Here is a 19,212-nt window from a genome sequence, read left to right on the forward strand (position 1 = left end):
GCATATAATGAGTAATTGGGATGGAGGTTCAGCTTTATGCATCCCTATTAGCATGGCAGGGTGAGTTGGACTGTCTTGCTGTTTGCACATTGCCAAAATTAGTGTTAAGTTACAGACAGTTCAATTTTCCATATATGTAATTAAGGACAAAACTTGGACAGATAATAAAATTTATTAGTGATTAAGTATGAATAAGGAGGAAAAATAAAAAATAATAACAAAAAAGAAGGGAACTGAAGATTCTATGTTACCAACATTTTGGTTGAAAGCAGTTTCAGCCAGTCACATGAATCAGACTGGGCAAATCCTTTCCATTCATTCAGATGTAACACAGAAAGATAGCACAGAAGGGATTTTGTTCGGGGCAAACTCAGGTCATGAGGTTTTGAGACTGGGTGATTTTAGGTACCCCATTCTGGATGAAAGCATTGTGTTAAGTTCTTAGCTACCAGTTAGGTGCAAAAAAACTGTTGCAGATACTGGGTAGGTGCCTCTTCTGACATGGCCTAACATCTCCCCAATATTTGTTATTTCATCTTCTTCATTGCTGCAGAAAATACTTTAATTCTGTGTTTGTTTTTGTATTTTTTATTTTCATACATGTAAAATATTCTCAATTACATTGCAGAAAAGATGATTAAAGAAATAGACCCTGAATTTCAGTATTGCAACTCAGCATTCAGTGCTAAGACCAAGGCTTCTAACAAGGTTCAGTATGCCTTGCTGCAGTGTGTGCAGGCTGGAATAAATGGCAGAATTGGTCCCATGTTTTCAAATTTTCCTAGTAACTAAGAGTTCCTAGTTTCCTAGTTTTTCAAGTAACACACACAATGCAGACCATCTCCTTTCCTTTGCAGACTGATCTGGCATATGTTTTACTAACAATAACAAAATAAAAAATAGCAGTTGTAGACAGTGGAACAAGCCTATATGAGAGTGAAATGATCCTTATTTTAGAGTAAGGTGCCTTTTCCAATATTCTTTATTGTATCATTTCACATTCTGTGGACTATAAAATAAATATGTGAAAAATTCTCAAAGCAGTGATGGGTAGTACATGTTCAGGATTTTTCTTGTTCTGTTAAGACCCTGATCAATCTTTTATAAGGGTGAAACATTACAAGAGAGGTGCAAAGAGATGTTCACAGGAGATACTTACTGGTTGTCACACCAACGAGTAGTTAGTGATCTATATGTTTTGTTTTGTTTTGGTTTGGTTTGTTTGTTTGTTTGTTTGTTTGTTTTCCATGTTATATACACCTATAATTCCATAATTGTAAAACTTAAAAATGTTCCTTGAGATACCCATATGTGAGTAAACATTATGTGCTTAGTCCTGTTTCTTTTGAACACTGATCCTACTTTTCACAGCATACAGCTGCAAGAATAATCTTCATGCTATTCTAAAAGAAAAAAAAAACTTTCTGTTAAATTAATATTAATATATTAATATTAATGTGTATATTAATTAACTGTTGTATACACAACAGTGTATATTAATACACTGTTGAAGCTTTATTCCCAAGTATGAATAAATTATAGACCTAACTACAAAGACACTCAACTTTTGGGTAAATCTAGTTTTTACTAACACTGTCTACATTTTCCAAATGTATTAGATAGCCGGCAGCTATCTAAATTATCATTATTTTTAATTTCTGCAAGAAATTCTACAACTAAGGATGACCACAGAAGTCTTACAATAGTAATCAAAAGATAGACATGTTCTTTGTCTCAAAATAGCTACAAAAATCAGTAACTACTCTGCAAGATCAAACACAGTAACAGTGAAACTTGTATATTTGTGAAGCTCCCTTCATTGCTTCCAGAGTTGTTTCCTTTTTCCTTGCAAAAGCCTAGAAGAAGGCAGAAATTGTGTGTTGCCAAATGAGTAGTGATAAATCATAATATGAGAAATGTGCAACAGTCTGGGGTCTGAAGTCCTGGATTTTGCCTGAAAAAGTAAAAATGCACTCTTTCTCCTTTATGTATCTCCACTCTTCAGCCTTGGTAAAAATAATCATCTCAAGGTTAAAATTATGATTTCAAAACCTGCAGATAATCTAGGAACATAGTATTTCTTCTCCTGATAATTGTTGTCCCATAGTTTTCTTCAGTAATGAAGAGTATTTTTTTGTTCTTTGTAAAAAGGGTAGTTATTTTGAGATATCTATCTCAATGCAGTACTATTAGAGAGATAAGAGTACTTTTGAATTCCAGCATGCCAACATTATTAATCCATCTCATTGCATGAATCAGACAATTACATAATGGCTGAGGCTGGAAGGGATGCCTGCAGGTCGTCTGGTCCAACCCCCTGCTCAGGCAGGGCCACCCAGAGCAGGGTGCCCAGGCCCGTGTCCAGGCAGCTTCTGGAGATCTCCAAGGTGATCTTCAGCCTCACTGGGCAACCTGTGCCATTGCTCCATCACCCACACATAAAGCAGTGCTGCCTGGTGTTCAGAGGGAGCCTCCTGTGTGCCAGTTTGTGCCCATGGCCTCTTGTCCTGGCACTGGGCACCACTGAACAGAGCCTGTCTCTGTCCTCTTTACTCCATCCCTTCAGGTATTTACAGACATTTATGAGATCCCCCTTGAGCCTCCTCTCCTCCAGGCTGAGCAGTCTCTCAGCCTCCCCTCATAGGAGAGGTGTTCCTTTTTCATCTCTGTGGCCCTTTGCTGGACCCTCCCCAGTATGTCCAGGTCTTTCTTGTACTGGGAGGCCCAGAACTTGACCCAGCACAGCAGGTGTGGCCTCACCAGCACTGGGCTTAGGGGAAGAATCACTTCTCTCGACCTGCTGGCAACACTCCTCCCAGCACAGACCAGGATGCCATTAGTCTTCTTTATGGGGCACTTTGTTTTTCACCTGGTCCACTTTTGCTAAGGTAAAAAGCATTTACATCTTCCCTTCTCTAAAATTATACTGAGGAAGTAAGGTGAGGTAAGGCAAACACTTCACCCCCCACTGCCCTTTCTTTTTCTCTTCAAAAACAAAGGTGTTGAACATACTAAAATGCACAGAAAGCACAAGGAAGTGATGAGGACACACAGAGAAATGGATTTTTTGGTTGTGTCCTCAATTTTTCCAACTTTTTTGTTTGTTTGTTTGTTTTGATATGGTACAAGGTGTTAAAATAGAAAACAGTGGTTATTTTAGGAGAAAATAAAAGCCTGTATCAGTTCCAAGGCACCCTTTTCCTACTCCCCCATCTTAATTTTGTGCTCCTACTCTAAAATGAGGGAGAAGTACAGAAGGCTGAGAATATACTTCTCATGAGGGAAACCCAGATTTAATTAAGTCTTATAGGAGCCCTAGTCTCTAGTCAAATTTGAGTGAAATAGCTTCTCACATCATTATACCACTGTGCAAGAATTTGCAGGGGTCGATTTTAATGACCGGGACTGACAGACAGCAGCCGTGGGGGGACTGCTCGAGACCAGGCTGGCGAATGGGTAATTGACACGGGGATGAATTACACGGGTGAGGATCATCTTTATTCTCCCAGGCAGCGGTTCCCGAGGATTTCTGGATGGGAGCAGGCTGGGGGGCACCCCAGCGGGGGGTCCTGCTAAGCCAGCCTAGAGCTGAGGCCTAGAACTGAGGCTCCCCGCCGCCACTCCGTTACCGAGGAACCGGCCCCAACAGACACCACGGCCGGGGCGGCGGCAGGCGGCCGCTTCCTTCCCTCATGCCTGCCCGGAGCCGTGAGTATCCTTTTTTAATTCCAGACCATGCCCTCTTGTCCTATCATTAGCTACCCAAGTAAAGAGTCCCTCTCCATACTTTCTGTAAGACCCCTTTAAGTATTGAATGGCCACAATGAGGTCTCCCCAGAGTCTTCTCCAGGCTGAACACCCCAAGCTCTCTCAGCCTTTCGCCATAGGAGAGGTGCTCCAACCCTCTGAGCATCTTCATGCTCCTCCTCCGGACCCACTCTAACAGACCCACATCCTTCTTGTGCTGGGGGCCCCAGACCTGCATGCAGCACTCCAAGTGGGGCCTCACAAGGACAGAGCAGAGAATGGAGTCTCATTGTTTCACTCCTTAGTAACACAGGAATAGACTTTGAAAAAAAATAATAGTTGAAGTAGATTTTGAAAAAAATATTTCGAAAACCTTACAGAAAGTAGGGGTGGCTGTTACTACAATGATGCTAACTGGTCTCTAATTTCTGTTGGTCTTGCTATTTCTTTGGGAAATAGTTAATGAGGAATGGGGGATTTTGTGACAGGTTTAGTGGACTTGCCTTAGCTCACAATGTTGTGAAATTTTGGTCCCACTCCAGTGGTGGGAGCCTAAGTGAATATATTGAAGAAATATATATCAGAAATATTATAAAGTACTGTAGTCTTGGCTGTTGTGCTTCAGCACAATATACCCCAAGCAGCAATTGTTTCTTGTAAGCTTTTCCATATTGGTCATATTGAGATGTATTTTGGAAGTTGAGAAGCTGGTCATGATCCCAAATGAAAAGCCAGAATCTATTTGTTTCGGGTATAGGTCTAATCTTGTTCTTTCATGTTGTTTTGCTTGGAAAATTGAATACATTTGCTAACACAATGAAATGCATTTTGAATATGCTTCCAGGAATTTAGAGATCTGCTAAGGTTTGAAGGTGTTTGGTCTGCAGTCCTTTAAGATTGCTCCTTATGGAGGTGCAACCTGGTTATCTTGTTAGTGAGATAGTACCAGTATTAAATAAAGAAATCATTTGATTACAAAACTGATACATGTGTTTCGTAAGCTTTCCTCCCTACTGAGGGGCTTTAACTAATTTATTTATTTTTTTAATATTCTCATCTTTTCTCACATATTGCCTATGTGAGATAATAGACATTGGATTTTTATGCTGGTACAGTATCTGACTCTAAGATCTATGTTTATGATGTAGATGTGATGGTCTGCATTTTACCTAGCTGTTTTGTAAGGAGCTTTTGGGTGGAGTTCAGTAAAAAGAGGGCATGGTAGCAGTAATGACAACTAGACAACTGTCTCATGTTTCATAACTTACATAAAGGACAAGTAGGTCAGAAACTGTCAAGATGGAAGCCAGAATTAGGGAACATTTCTCCTATTGAGGGGTGATGTGAGATTGTTTATTTCAATTTGGACATGAAATTGAAAACTTTTCTATTCCTCTTTTGGTACTTGTTGCAGTTTTGGATGAAATTACCATTTGGAAGATTGTTATCCACACTAATTTCCAAAGTTAATACTGCAATAGCTGCCCACAGATACTTTGTATCATGTCTTCAGATCCCATAGAAATTATAGTGAAATCAATCTAAATGACAATGAAATTATTCCTAATATTTTCAAGATGCCTACTGAAGCACTACACTTGATGTTAAAAGAGAGACTGGAGTAAGAATAGAAATTGAATGGTTAAAATGTTCGTTATTTGTAAAATGATGAAAATCTCATAATAGAGAGAAGCTTGCCATTCCAGCTTTCTGTGGGATTCCTGATTTTGCATACTGTTTTGATCTTTATAGTAGTTGCAGCAGGAAGCTATTGAGATTAGGCAGTATGTAGGAAAAAAAAAAAAAATTATCTGCTTTTGAATTCTGTATCTCAAAGCTGGATATTAGACAATTTGCAGAGTAATTATAGTTTTCTGCATCCTTTTCCTTCACAGTATAAGCAAGAAACAACTTAATAATGAATACTGAGAAAATTTGGATCACTCAGACTCTTCTTATTTAACCTCCAAGGACTTGGCTATACCCAAAACCTATGCGGAGAACTTTAGTGAGGTATATATAGTGCATACTGTAATTTTCCTAGTACTGTGCTAGTTATGTACTTGAAAAAGGGCTTTGTACTGGCATAGTTCATTACTCCTATGAAGGAGAATAAAAGCAAGGATTATGCTAGTCTGTGCATGTTAATAAGAAATAAATCTCTCTGCCTAGCAAAAAGTGGGTGTTTACATGAAATTGCACATTTACATTACATGATCTGTGTATATTGTGTTAACTTTTATGTACTTGAGAACAATTCTGTGAGTGACAGAATGAATAAATCTAGCCCCAACCCCCCTCTCCTGCATTCTTGTTGTTCAAATATGTAATAAAGCCTCATTAAATGTTGCTTTTTTTTGTTTGTTTTGTTTTATTATTTGTATTCTTCATTATACTGGGTGATTTTAGCTTTGTCTGAAAATTAAGTTGAATTACTGAACAAAAACTGCTCGAAGCTAATAGTCACATTTCCTAAATTAAAAGATTTATGGTTCAGGATATCTCACTCTTGGAAGGTACACAGTAAGGAAGCATTGGCTTGAACAAGCAGCACTTCCAGTCAGCTTGGGGGTATTGATGATTTCTTAACTATCATCAAACTTTTATTTTTTTTACACAAAACTTTGACTTGGAGTTGTCAACTTCTAAGGGTGTATTTCAGGACAAGTACAAGAAATGTGGCTGCATTGCATTGCATAGGTTAGTCTTTAATGTTGAATGATTATAAAAAGATAGTCTGAAAATGTATAATTAAAATCTCTCTCTTAATTTTCTTTCTTAACAAGGTTTTCTATTACTTTTCCATTTTATTTATTTTTTTTTTTTAACAAGAGAACATCAAGAATTAATTAGCTGCTAACATCTCAGCAGTGCCACAAAATGCGTCTTGCACCAACTGAACAAAAGAATGTGTTTATAGTTACTCAGCTCTTGAATTGGAGTTTGGCAAGATCTTCTCTTCAAACTAGAAAACACACAGATGCAATTTCATATTATTTAGTAGTGTGTTGTGTTCCTTTTTTAAAATTTTAAATAGACTGTATGAACCTGCCAAATTTTCAACTCATTTTGTTTCTTTAATCTTTGTGACTAAACTATTTATATAATATACATAGTGGCTAAAATTACTACTTAACCAGGAGCTCCTCTGAAACATGAAATGATAAAGTGCATACAACCTAATGGGAAATCAAATAAAGATGGATCACTGTTTTAGAATGTTTATTTCTCCCCATTTATTTGTTTATTTATTTATTATTTGAAACAGCATGGTATTGTCATATGAGGCACAAGCCATGTCTAACTCATGTCCCTGAGGAAGAATGGAGGCACTCTGAGTAATAGGGACAGCAAGGGCTTGCCACATGATTCTTGCACAATGTGGACACAGTTCCTTCCTGGGAAGAGCTGCAAGTACTGGAGGACAGGATGATCTACAGTTTGAAATGATCTGGAGAAGTCAGAGAATAGGGTGTAAATAAATAAGAACAAATACTACAAAGTAGTATGCTAAGTAGAAATTAAGCGTACGAAGAGAAGAAAATGCTAAGTAAGGTAGTGAAAGATCCTTAACTTACAGTGCTAAACATGAAAAACAGCGTCATACTGTAGTGACTGAATCAAGGGTTGTATCAGGATACAAAACCAAAAGCATTGTGTAATGCATCCATTCTTCTCAGCACTGATGAGGTATCAGCTGGAAGGCTGTGTCCTCTTTAGGATGTGTCCGGGAAGACCTGGACCAGCTGCAGAGAATGTGGGAGAAGATAGTGGAAAAACAATAATAATCTTGGGGGCATGGAGAATTGGAAGAATTTGGTCTGTTTAATGTAGAGAAAGGAAGAGAGAGCAGCTCTCAAATATTTAAGAAATTGTTTACAAGATGAAGGTAATCCATTATTTTCTATGTTCATAGAGGTATGACAGATTACATTACACATTAGGAGAGCTGACTAACAGTTTGCCATGATGGCTGAGTTTGGTTTAAGTTTGCCTGCGTATTTGGTAGAAACTATCTCTAAAAGATTTTAAAGTGGGTTTGACAAGCATTTGTCAGAAATGGTTTGGATTCAGTTGAAACTGCTGTGGATCTTTGAGGGAATGTTGCACAAAATTCCAGGGGAAACCAGGCTTTATTATTGAGTCTAATGGTTATGGGAACTGCTGGCTTTTCTGAGCTGTAAAATGTTTTTTGTGGCTTTTTTTCTGTTCTTTGCAACATCAGAGAGCCCATTAGGTATTAAATAGTAACCATTTCTAAATACTAAAATGATCTTTCATTCATCTCTTATCCTTTTTTTTTTTTTTTTTTTTTTTTTTTGAGAACCTATTATATCCTTCCAAATTTGACTGGATCAGTTCCATCAGTCCCTTGACCCACTAATCTTTTAATGATCTTTTAAGATACCAGGGAGGTCTGAGGAGGCAAAGTAGACCAAAACTATATTGTTCATAGTTCAGGCTAGGAGCATGACAGCACATGCTAAAGAAATTCTTGGACTTTTTCTTTGGGTCCCTTTGTTGCAGCACTGATAACTACAGATTCTTGTGCAGGGTTTAACAGATTGAGAAAATGCTTTAAGTCACCAAGAATTAAAGTTTTTGACTAGAGATGATGTCTATGTTTGTTTTTAAGCAAGATCTATTTGCCTGTTTATCTGTTCGGTATTGCCAAACTCTTTCTGAAATTCCAGTGTTTGAAATGAAATGTATTCACGGCAATGAACTTGGTAAGTATAAGGCAGCTCTGAAACAGCCAGTGCAGAAGTTACTGAGCAAACAAAGCTAGGAATCGGAAAGAACAGAAGAGTTCTAGTGTTGAAATAAAAACATACAATTGTCCTGCTCATCTGACTGGCAAGGTTGTGGTGGTTTGATTTTTTTTTTTTTGTTTGTTTGTTTTTAGATGCTTATGATTCATTCATTCTGAGAGCTGATAAGGAAGTAAAGAGGAGTTTGTAGCTAATTCACCAGCTGGTTGAATTGAGTTAACTTGTTCCTGCTGAATGCATGTTTTTTAATATTGTTGAGACAATTAGTCTGTTGTAAGACTAAGTGTCAGCATGCCTGGAGCACTTTTTCCTTTTCTACTATTTCCTGAAACTAAAGAAACAAGCAAATTCATCCTTATTCAACGTGAACCTCATTGCAAGTGAAAAGAAATAAAATAAGTTTGTCACAGGCTGTTTCTTTTTGTTGCTTGTTTGTTTGTTTTTTTTTTCTTCTGAAATTTCTCTAGCCATTTCTGGATGTTTGACTATTTATGTATTATTATAAAATAGTATTTTGAATCTAATAGCAACAACAGAACTGGCTTAATTATAAGTAAGTAAAAAGATAAGCAGTACTTAATGGTTTGATAAAATGCAAGATCTGTAAATATTTGATCAATTTTTTTTTTTTGTTGCTCCTTCATTACTCTATTTTTAAAAAAAATGAAATTCAAAAATGTCTACATATCTAATGCTCAGAATAGGAGATGTGATTTGTATGAACATATGAGGCAATTATGCCAAAACTAAATTTCTTCAGTTCTGTGGTTACTATGGTAACCAATATTCACTGTATTTCATTTAGATGTATACAACAGAAGAAAATGCTAGGTTTAAGGTTTAATAATCTTTTCAAAAATATTGTGCTATAGTACGTGATATTTTAATTATGGATATGGGGATGGATCAAATAACTAACACGCTTAGTAACATGAACGTGGGTAGTAATCATCTTTAAAACATATTTGGATGATTTTTCTGGTAATGGAATTTCGGATGCTTATTTCTAACAATTGAATTGAATTAGTTTTTTGCTTGAGCAGAGAGATTGTTCCTACAACTGTCAGGTCTCTTTGACCTTCCAGGAATAAGGAAGAGATTAATAATTCTGTTGTTTCATTTCTGGCCTTAGAATGTGTGAGGAGGAACATTGAAATAACAAATTAGGTAGTGCCTTTAGTCAAAGGTAGTTGCATTTTGTGAGAATCCATGTCACAGAATGTGAGAAGCTCTTAAGGCATTTATTTTCTCAATGCTGCTTGATAGGAGAGTAATTCCTCTTTTCTGATTCATGTCACAGAGGTGGAACTCGAGAATATATAATGACAAAGTGCATCATTCAAGACTGTGGCACAAAGCACATGGATTTAATACCCTTACCTCTTAGAGATTTCCAGTTGTTTTTCAACTTGTTTAATTGTCTGGTTTTTATTTTAGAGTTCATATTTACACTAAGGCCTTTTATTCCAAAAGAATAGGAATTAAGTTCACTTCCATTGCAGACTATATAGTTGCAGTGAACCCTAAGAATAGTGGAATACTGGACAAAAATTCAAAATGATTTTGATACAGAACTATCAAAAGTATTTGGATATTTTTGGATAGTGGTAAGATCTCAGATACAGAATATATAGTTGTGGACACCAGTAGAAGTTTGTGAGAGTACTTTATTGATTTTATGTCCCTTCTTAAAGCATGTAGTGGCTAGTATGAGGGACACTTTCTTTTACAGAGATCTTGTTTCTGTGAATGAAATAATTCTGATTTTTGTTATTCCTTTTGTTAGTATTGTTGTATATGTTAGTATTGTTAGTATAGTTTATATTAGACTGCCTACAAGATTGTGCATGACGTCTTGTTTTCAAGAGTGAGACTTTGGTATCACTATAAAACATTTTAATGTTGCAAACTGCTATTTAAACAACACTGTGTACTATTTTGAAATACCACACTAAATGTAGCTTGAGGGAATAATCCTAGGGATATTAATCATTTTTTGCATATTCTGAAGTAAACCTGGGCTACATTTCAGTGATTAAAATGATTCACTGCATCGCTTGAGGACAAGCAGAAATTGTGCAAGAGGTCCTAGCACCCTAACACCAAATGATAAAATGCTGTATTTGCAGAAAGCAAGCACTTGGAGGTCAGGAAATGATAGGATAAAATGAAGATTGTTCACGGAGTGTTAGCTCCTTTAAACTATGTATTAGTTCATAATTTTTATTTATGCTAACTGCATTTGGGGGAAGGAGAAAAAATTCCGAGACCAATGGCATGGCCACAATGAAACAGGAATCAGCAAAAACACTTCTAACAAATTTCTCCTGTAATTTGGCCATACCTGTTAGTCTTATGAGATAGATAATTTCAATTTGCACATAGTTTGCTTAATGATGAATGAGAGTTTTGGTGAAGAGGTAAGTATCGGAGTTGATGAGAGAAAGGTTCATATGGAATAGGCTATTTATGGAGTATTTATGAATGTCCCCAGACTCTTCCTGGGGAATGGTTTTATGATGAGAAATAGTAGTAGTAATTTATGTTACATGGACAGTAATTTTAACGTGTGGAGTCTAATCTCTTTCATAGAAAAACATTTGTTAATAGTTTTACTTTTAACAGAGTTGTTAGTTCCTCATCTTTCTATTTGAGATGTTGTCATTAAACATTTGTTTTTAGCAGATGACCAATTATTTCTATTAAAGTACCTAGAAAATAATTTAAGAGTTGTATTTTTAATTTAGCTTTAGTCATATTTAATAATATATCTGATATATATTTTTAATAAGTTTATATACATACCTGACGAAACATTCACAATGCTTGTTTTTCTTACTCCTTTATGAAGTAGCATACAATGGCTTTTGAAAGGTATGCTCTAGCAGTGTGGCTTAACATAGTGGTTATCTTTGGCAGAGTGAGAAAGTCAGTTTGAATGCTGTAAAATTATTTGTGCAGAATAACACTTCCTAGAAGTTGGAGATACATATTACAGAATTAAAGTGCTAACTCACTAGATTTGGCTTACTGGTCTAGGTAGGATAGTATCAAAGAAATTTGTTCATCTGTATATTTATAACTACAGCTATGAACATAAATAGTATTTATATACATGTATATCAAAGCTAAGATTTTCAAAAGATAGAGTGAACTAAGTGCTGACTATTTTTTTTTTCCAAGCCTCAGACAGGTACAAGACTTTTGTCATCAAGTCTGGATTTGTCCAATATAGTTTGAGCAGGTTGTCATGCACAGTGAAATGAGTTTTTTGTGTTCTGTATAATGTGAATGATTCTGCATCAGGCAAATGATGTTCACACCTTGTTCCTAACAAGGTGTATATCAGATTGTATAGTAGGTATCTCTAACTTGTATATCAGATAATAGTCTGTTTTGTACCTCCTTCCTGATGCATTGCTGGATTTATAAGAAATGATGAACTGGAACTGTTTCTTAAGCTTTTTTTTTTTTTTTTTTTTTTTTTTTTTTCCTGGATTTCATACTTTTGTATATATGGTTTTTCTTCTCTTTTCTTCTTGCTCTAAAGCTATTCTGCCTGTAGATACTTATTTTCATTGACTTTCTGAGAGTTTAAGAATCTTTTGTATTCCTTGTTGGAGCTAGTGTGGCCCATCAGGTCTGACTGTTAGGATAAGCCAGTAGGAGGCTAAGGTATTGCTTTGCTGAGTCCAAGAAGCTGACATCCTATCACACGTTGAGTTAAAAGTTCTTGCTTGCCAAGTTGGCATATTTCTTTAAGTAACGTTGAGACCCACCAATAATTGATTCAGGCAATAATTGTTTCAGGAAATGGAAAAAGCTACCGTTTTGTATGCAAGAGAGATTGTTTTGTTCTGTGTTATCTATCCGTTGAGTGGGCAGTGGTTCAGTTGACAGGTTTATGGACTTCCACTGACAGTTTTGTAATGAAAATTCATCTCATAGGTTATCCACTCTACACATCTGTCCAGTTAGGGCTAATTTCTACTGTTGTGGGATTCAAAAAAAATCATGTAATTTAAAATGCTGGGCCACATAGGTTGAAATCTGCCTGTCTTGTTTTTATTTATTTATTTATTTATTTTATTACAATTTCATTACTTATGTAGGTTCCACTGGGCAATTTGTAATGCCAACTGGTTAATTGCTGTCTCTCTCTTAGTAGAAAAAGAGAAAGCAGATTTACTAACCTTTAAAAATACTACAGATATATGTCAGTGATAGGATGAATTTTGTGCTGATGAAAATAAATGTTTAAAAGGTGTATTTATCTATATATGTATTATTATTTTTCTAATTATTAGGCTGCAAAGCACTACCAGCAATAATGTTTGAAACACAGATGATTTCCTATTCTAAGGACAGTGGTGAGGCACCCCACGGTATGTCAGATGTCTTCTATAACAGTTTTCAAGTAATTTAAAGAAGGGCTTAGATTTAAGACATAATTAATTATTTTATATTTTGTATTTTAATAGTGTGCAATGCTAGTTCTCTTTCTAGGCTATCTGTCATGCTGCTCAAAATCCTTCATAACAATTATGCATTTGTATGTTCTGAGTGTCAGCCATTGATGTCACTCGTTCATACTTCAGTTTTTCTGTCTGGAAAAAGCAAAATTAGCTGTATTTCACATCATATAGATTTATTTTTTTTAGATTGTAAGAAAATGGTGAATGGTTCCACTTTCTTACTGAGTTGTATTTCTAATTTGTTTTTACAAATGGTTTAGAAGACTCGTAAAAATGTTTGCATTTACCAAGGAAAACCAAAGAAGTAAGAGAAAAAATCTCTTTTTATTATGTTGTTTTTAAGTTCCAGATTTTGTTTAAATTAAGTTATTGTTAGTTACATTAATGATGTATGAAAATAAATAATTTTTACAACAATATTAATGTTCATTTAGTAAAACGTGAAAACAATAGCAGTAGAAACAACTAAGTGAAACTGAAGTAATATTGATCTGGAAACATGAACTTGTATGTTGTGGATCAGAGTGTAAGAACGATCCAAAGTCTTTATATGCTTTGTTAGGACAGTAGGCATCCTGTGAAGGCTCTAGAAACAAGCAGAGTGAGATCCTGTGAGGTTGTTTTCAATACTAGTTTTAGTGGGCTCCTTTTCAAATAAAATTTTTCAAACCATCTTTTCCATTCCAGTAAAGCTCTTTACATAAAGGAGTAAGGTTAGAAGGATGTTATGTAACCTACAGACAAGATGCAGATCAAGATACTAAGAGTTTATTCTTAAAAAGTAAATAAATAAATAAATAAATAAACACAACCACCCACAAACTGTATATGAAGGTTGTCTGTAAATCTATCTACTTTACTGTGTAATCCCTATTATTAATAATGCTATTTTTGGTTAATCTCCAAGGCCCTTATAGCATTTTGTCCCCCTGAACATAATTAGGTTAATGTTCCATCTTTGTAGGACAGCTGCTTATATTTTTTTCATAGATTAGCTGCTAGCTTTCAGTGTCTTGTTCTGATTCCTGACACCTTTCATTAATGATCTCTGCAGTCAGATTACCATTCTGTGTATTAATTAGTTAACATTAATAGTGTGACACAGTATAATTTAATTATGTCATTATAAGGCTAGCAGAGTTTAAGAAAATGTAGTTGTTAAATCTGCATGTTTTCATAAGATACCATATAGCTTTAATTTCCCAACATGAGAACTACTGTTTTGGAAGTTCATCCCTTCAAAAAGTTGAAGCAAACACTGGCTGGAAGTAGCAGTCTAAGCTTGCCTCTTCAAACCTTTTTTTTTTTTTTTTTTTTTTTTTTTTAGTATCTGACAGCTTTGCCTTTTTGGTTTCTGGTATTTTTTCTGGTTGGACAAAATCTTCACTGAGGACTAGCCTAAAATTATCAAATTCAATTAATTTGGGATTAATTACATAAAATTAATTATAACAAACCGTATTCTGACCTTCATCCATTTTTCTCATCTTTTTGAAATTATTCCTTCATATTCTTCATTCATTTTTGAGTCTTCCTCTCCTCATTTTTGAGATTGTGTTGAAAAGGAACAATGTTTTTTGCATAAAGTGTGCAGCATAGCAATAGATGCAGCTGTTACATTTTCCTAGTCAATGTCAAGACCAAGGTTTATCGAATCCCAAAGTAAAGGAAAAAAATTATGTATCAGAAAATCTGATATCTGCCTGCATGTAACGTTTATCAACCTTCTGTATTTTCTTTCTTTCTCCAGGTAAGAACGAGTGGACCACCATAAGGCAACGTAGCTGTGCTTTTGTAAACACTCCATTACCATGTATTAATAAAGCTATTTATCACATTCAAGAGTTGGAAGTAAAGCTGTATAAATGCTTTCAACAGGTACATTTATGGTTGAAAATGTCCAAGTGCTTTTTTGTGTAACAAGTATTTTTAAAGTAAGATTACTATGGTGATTTCTATTTAAAAATGTTACTTCAGCTGGTATGTGTGGTCCAAAACAGTGCCCAGCATGTTTTTATTACTAGTTATGATGTGTTATCTGCTTAATGGTTTAGGCAAATCAAACTGTCTCACAGCATCTTAATATAATATATCATATATATATTAGTAAATTCATATATGACAATTCGGATGCACACAGAATCGTTGTTTCGATGATGTAGATAGTCTGCAAAATATTTCTTGATACTAGTCTTGACTAGATACTCAGACTGATCTCTGTGCCATCAAGTGACATTTTCTGTCACTTATAGTAAGCAATGTTCTTTCCTAAAAAGTACTTAAAAATTCCTTGATTAAATATTCTTTAATCTTATGTTCCGTGAACAGAGCTGTGAATTTGAAAATACTATGTTTCTGTTTCTAGCAATATATGATGTTTTCATAGCCTATACAGATTTTGTGTGACTAGAAACAAGAATAAGGGGGAACTACAAATGGGTAGGTAGATGAATAAAAGTGCAATATATTCTGTTTTAAAGTATAGTAAAATCTTCCCATTAACTTCTTTGAGAACATGATTAGTATTATTTAAATAATTCACTTTACTGGAGGAGTGTTTTCCAAATGTTAATAAATTCTGTATATATCTACACTGCAGTAAGAAGATCTGATTGCTACTTTTGCAGACAAGTTATATTTAAATAATTTAGCTCGAGTATCGACCATAGTGCCATCATAGCAGCACATCAGGAAGACTATCTTACATTAATCTTCCAAAAACATTGTTAAACATGCTTCAGGGAGATTTCTGCAACTGCAGCATAGGTAGTAGAGGAATCCAAGGTGTATGAACTACAGTAATATCTCAATTTACAGCATAGACTTAGGTAGAAAATTTTATATTGTCTCATTCACCTGTATTTAAAATGATGTGAGAACAGTGAAATGATTGTAGTATTATAATTTTGTCATTAATATACATGAATTAGATGGATAAACACTAGATATTCGTTCATATTAATATATATGCAGTCTTGTGCATGTTTTACACATCTCTTCTAACTTTGTGAGCATACTTAATACACAGAGCTTAAAAATAGTTTAAGGCCTTTAGACAGTGACATCGTTACAACTATGACTTAAGATGAAAAAAAGACAGGGTGGCTTCAGTATCTCTATTTCAGGAATGCTTCTAAAATTCAAAATTGGGAACATTTACAGGAATTAATATACTGCTACAAATATAGAGAGCCTTTGACTTTACTAGGATAAATATGAATTTATTTACATCTCTGATAGTAAATTAAATATCACCACTAATGTGTCCAGTTGAAATGGAAAACCTCATGTCCTTATTGTTAAATTCGTACCCTGCAAAACAGGATAAACTGTGTGCACACTGCTTTGGGGACTGGTTTCTCACTCTTTCCAGTTCCTGAACTGTGCTTGGAAACTGGGAATGATTTGCAAATATGGTAATTGTAGCAATAAGATTTTGTAACAATCTAATGATGTAGGTGATAAAATTGCTGGGCTCAAACAGCCTAGTAGTTTTTTACTGTTCTAAACATAACCCTAATGAGGAAAAAGTATACAAAGTTCAGACAGACACTCTCCAATATTTTTGAGATTAAAAACAAAGTATGGAGGTTACAAGAGCAGCAATGGTATTAACAATATAAAATGAGTTTTAAAAAATTACATTACAAAATTAAGTAATACATGACTGTTATCTGCAAATATTTTATTACCAGCCTTTTGAGATCACAGTTTTTAAAAATTCAAAAACTTTGTATTTATTTTAAGATGGTAAGAAACATACATCTGTATGTACACTGATTATATCTTCTTATGATAAAAAATGCGGTGGCCTTTTTATTAGGAAAGAGGAAATGTATGTATTATCTGAGATGTATGATGGAGTTTTTATTTTACTTTTGCAGTATGACCATGTGTTTAAGGAAGAAAAAATGCCACGGTAAGAATTGTATACAAATCATACAAAGAAACACACAGAATCATACAAAATTATGTATTTGTTTTAATAATTAAAACAGGTAATTAAATGATGAGAAGTTAGTCTGACTATAAAGTCTGCTTTGTGAACTATAGACTTTACTAAGTTCTTCTGTTGCATAAAACTTATCTAAAGTATTCTTAGTACCTGCAGGAGCTGGTTATTTCAGGAGCCCTAAAGTATTTATGGAATATTTCTTATATCGCTCCTATTCAGTGTTTAATTTTCAAAGTGATCTCATGTCTCAGGACCCACCTAAATGATGAATTTCTGTTGGTAAGAGTTGTTCAGTTTTTGGTACTTCTGTAATTGTGCCTAATCCTAGGTACTTAAATACAGCTCATTGCCGTTATTTTAAGCTCTCATTGCTTCAAGTTAGAAGATACCCAAAATAAAGCTGACTGTGTGACTTTAAATTGTATTATTCATGATGCAGGCTACTTTATAATGTAGTTCTCATAACAAAGGTTAAAAAGAAGAGTTTGAAGAGGAGAAAGTGTCTCATGCACACAGCTTGTTGTCCTGACTGTTTTGCTCAATGAACACTCCATTTCTCTGTATATTTCCACTCTGTCAGATATGCCTACTGAGTTACCTTGTGGTCAGTCTACTTAACCTGTTCATTGAACTCCTGCTTCTGCATCTGATTTGAAATCTCTTCTATCACCTAGTAGAAGTTTTCCTATCAAATATCTTTTTGTTGTTGTTGTTCTCTTCCCAGTACTTTACATGCATTTTCTGTTGATCTAGGGAGGCTTTAGTTCTATTTTTGACATCAGATTTTATTTTATTTTTTTTTCTTCATAGAAACCCCAAATTTCAGTGGAGTGCTTTCAACTCTGCACTTTCACTTTATGCATGTATGCGCAATGTACCATGAAAACAGATTTCATTTTTGTCTTAGGTGCATGTGACAGACCTGTATGTGCTCTTTAACCTGCACACGTGGGCATAAATGGGTGGTGGTTATCTTTCATTCTCTTTCTTCTAAACTCCAGCAGGCTAATGAGCCTCGTGAGGTCACATGAGAGCTGTGGTTCGCTTGTGTTCTAATTTGTCTGTTTCAGTTATTTCTTTCCCTCTGTCACTTGTGGGTTAAACTTGTCCTGATCTCATTTTAACAATGCCCTCCTCTTTTCTGCTTTTGAGTCTCCCAGGATTTCAAAAGCTTGTCTGTTGGAAACTGATGAAGAACTTTGTATCTCTAAAAAATCTTTAATACTTTTCATTGTGACCCTTCAGTGATGACTTACCTTAAACTGATAAAAGTGAAACTACATCTAACTTGCAGTGTAAAATATATCTGTGTCTCATAGTGACCCTCAATGCTTCTGCTGTTTAGAAGAGTTTGGAAAGTATATATTGCTCCACCAAGTTCAGGGCTTGGAAAGAGTAACAACTTTTCCAGAACAGTTTCTCACAACAGTTTCAGATGTTAAAGAAATCTCTTTCTTGTATTTCTGTAAAGAAATGTGAGAAAAGAGTTTATATGGGAATTGTACAATTAAGAATTCTTCTGTATGACTTGCAGTGTTTTTTTAGCAATTATTCCGTTCACCTAAACCAATGTTTAAATATATAAGACTGAAAAGATACACTTTTGACTTAGTGAAAATAATATTTATGTAACAGTGTTAATTTAAATTCAGTCTACAATTTTAGTGACAGTGGGTTTTATCCACAGGATAACAAAACAGGTCAGTGCTGATTCTAATGAAGATATCTGTTTGTCATTCGATTTTCAAGAAGCTAATGTATCTTGTGAAGGTAAAATGTTTTATAGTACTCAGTCTGAGTGGTTATAGTTACTTACCCTCATTTAATATATGCTTTGCATTTAATAATAGTTGTTAATTACTTGGTATATCTTATGTAAGTGGTGAGTGTGTCCTTTGAAATCTGTCTGTGTATTCTCTGTCAAGCTGAAAGACATATATTTAAAATGTTATATTAAGTACTATTAAATCATCCTATTTGCAAGACAGTAATTTACATTTCTGTATTTAGATTCATACTGCATTTTAACACATGTAGGAGTTGAACCAGTAAAACTAGTTACACTGGTTGCTGGAAAATCTAGATTTTTTTTTCCATTTAATTTCAGTAAAACAAATATCTGCACCAATGTTGCAGGGTTTTCATAATATACTCCTGAGACAGAGTTCTATTTTTTACAATTTGCTTCTTTATTCAGATTATACTTTTTAAAATTATTTTAAGTATTAGAGAGATTATGTGCACTTTTTAAGCCACACTACAT

At 34.7% G+C, this 19,212-nt stretch overlaps 1 protein-coding gene across 1 annotated transcript in view; it reads left to right on the plus strand.

Moving 5' to 3' along the window:
• Positions 1 to 8,359: 8,359 nt before the first annotated feature.
• The window catches only part of CCDC178 (coiled-coil domain containing 178), a gene marked incomplete at its 5' end in the record, with an annotated part of 178,331 nt that continues 167,478 nt past the window's right edge, over positions 8,360 to 19,212 (plus strand). Inside the window, 4 exons of the mRNA XM_084510917.1 lie at positions 8,360 to 8,477; positions 14,745 to 14,872; positions 16,879 to 16,913; positions 18,637 to 18,719. Of these exons, the coding sequence (XP_084367043.1) occupies positions 8,360 to 8,477; positions 14,745 to 14,872; positions 16,879 to 16,913; positions 18,637 to 18,719 (364 nt within the window). The remainder of the gene's footprint in view (positions 8,478 to 14,744; positions 14,873 to 16,878; positions 16,914 to 18,636; positions 18,720 to 19,212) is intronic.

Source organism: Aythya ferina (assembly GCF_964211825.1).
Source record: "Aythya ferina genome assembly, chromosome: 2".
NCBI classification, from domain to species: Eukaryota; Metazoa; Chordata; class Aves; order Anseriformes; family Anatidae; genus Aythya; species Aythya ferina.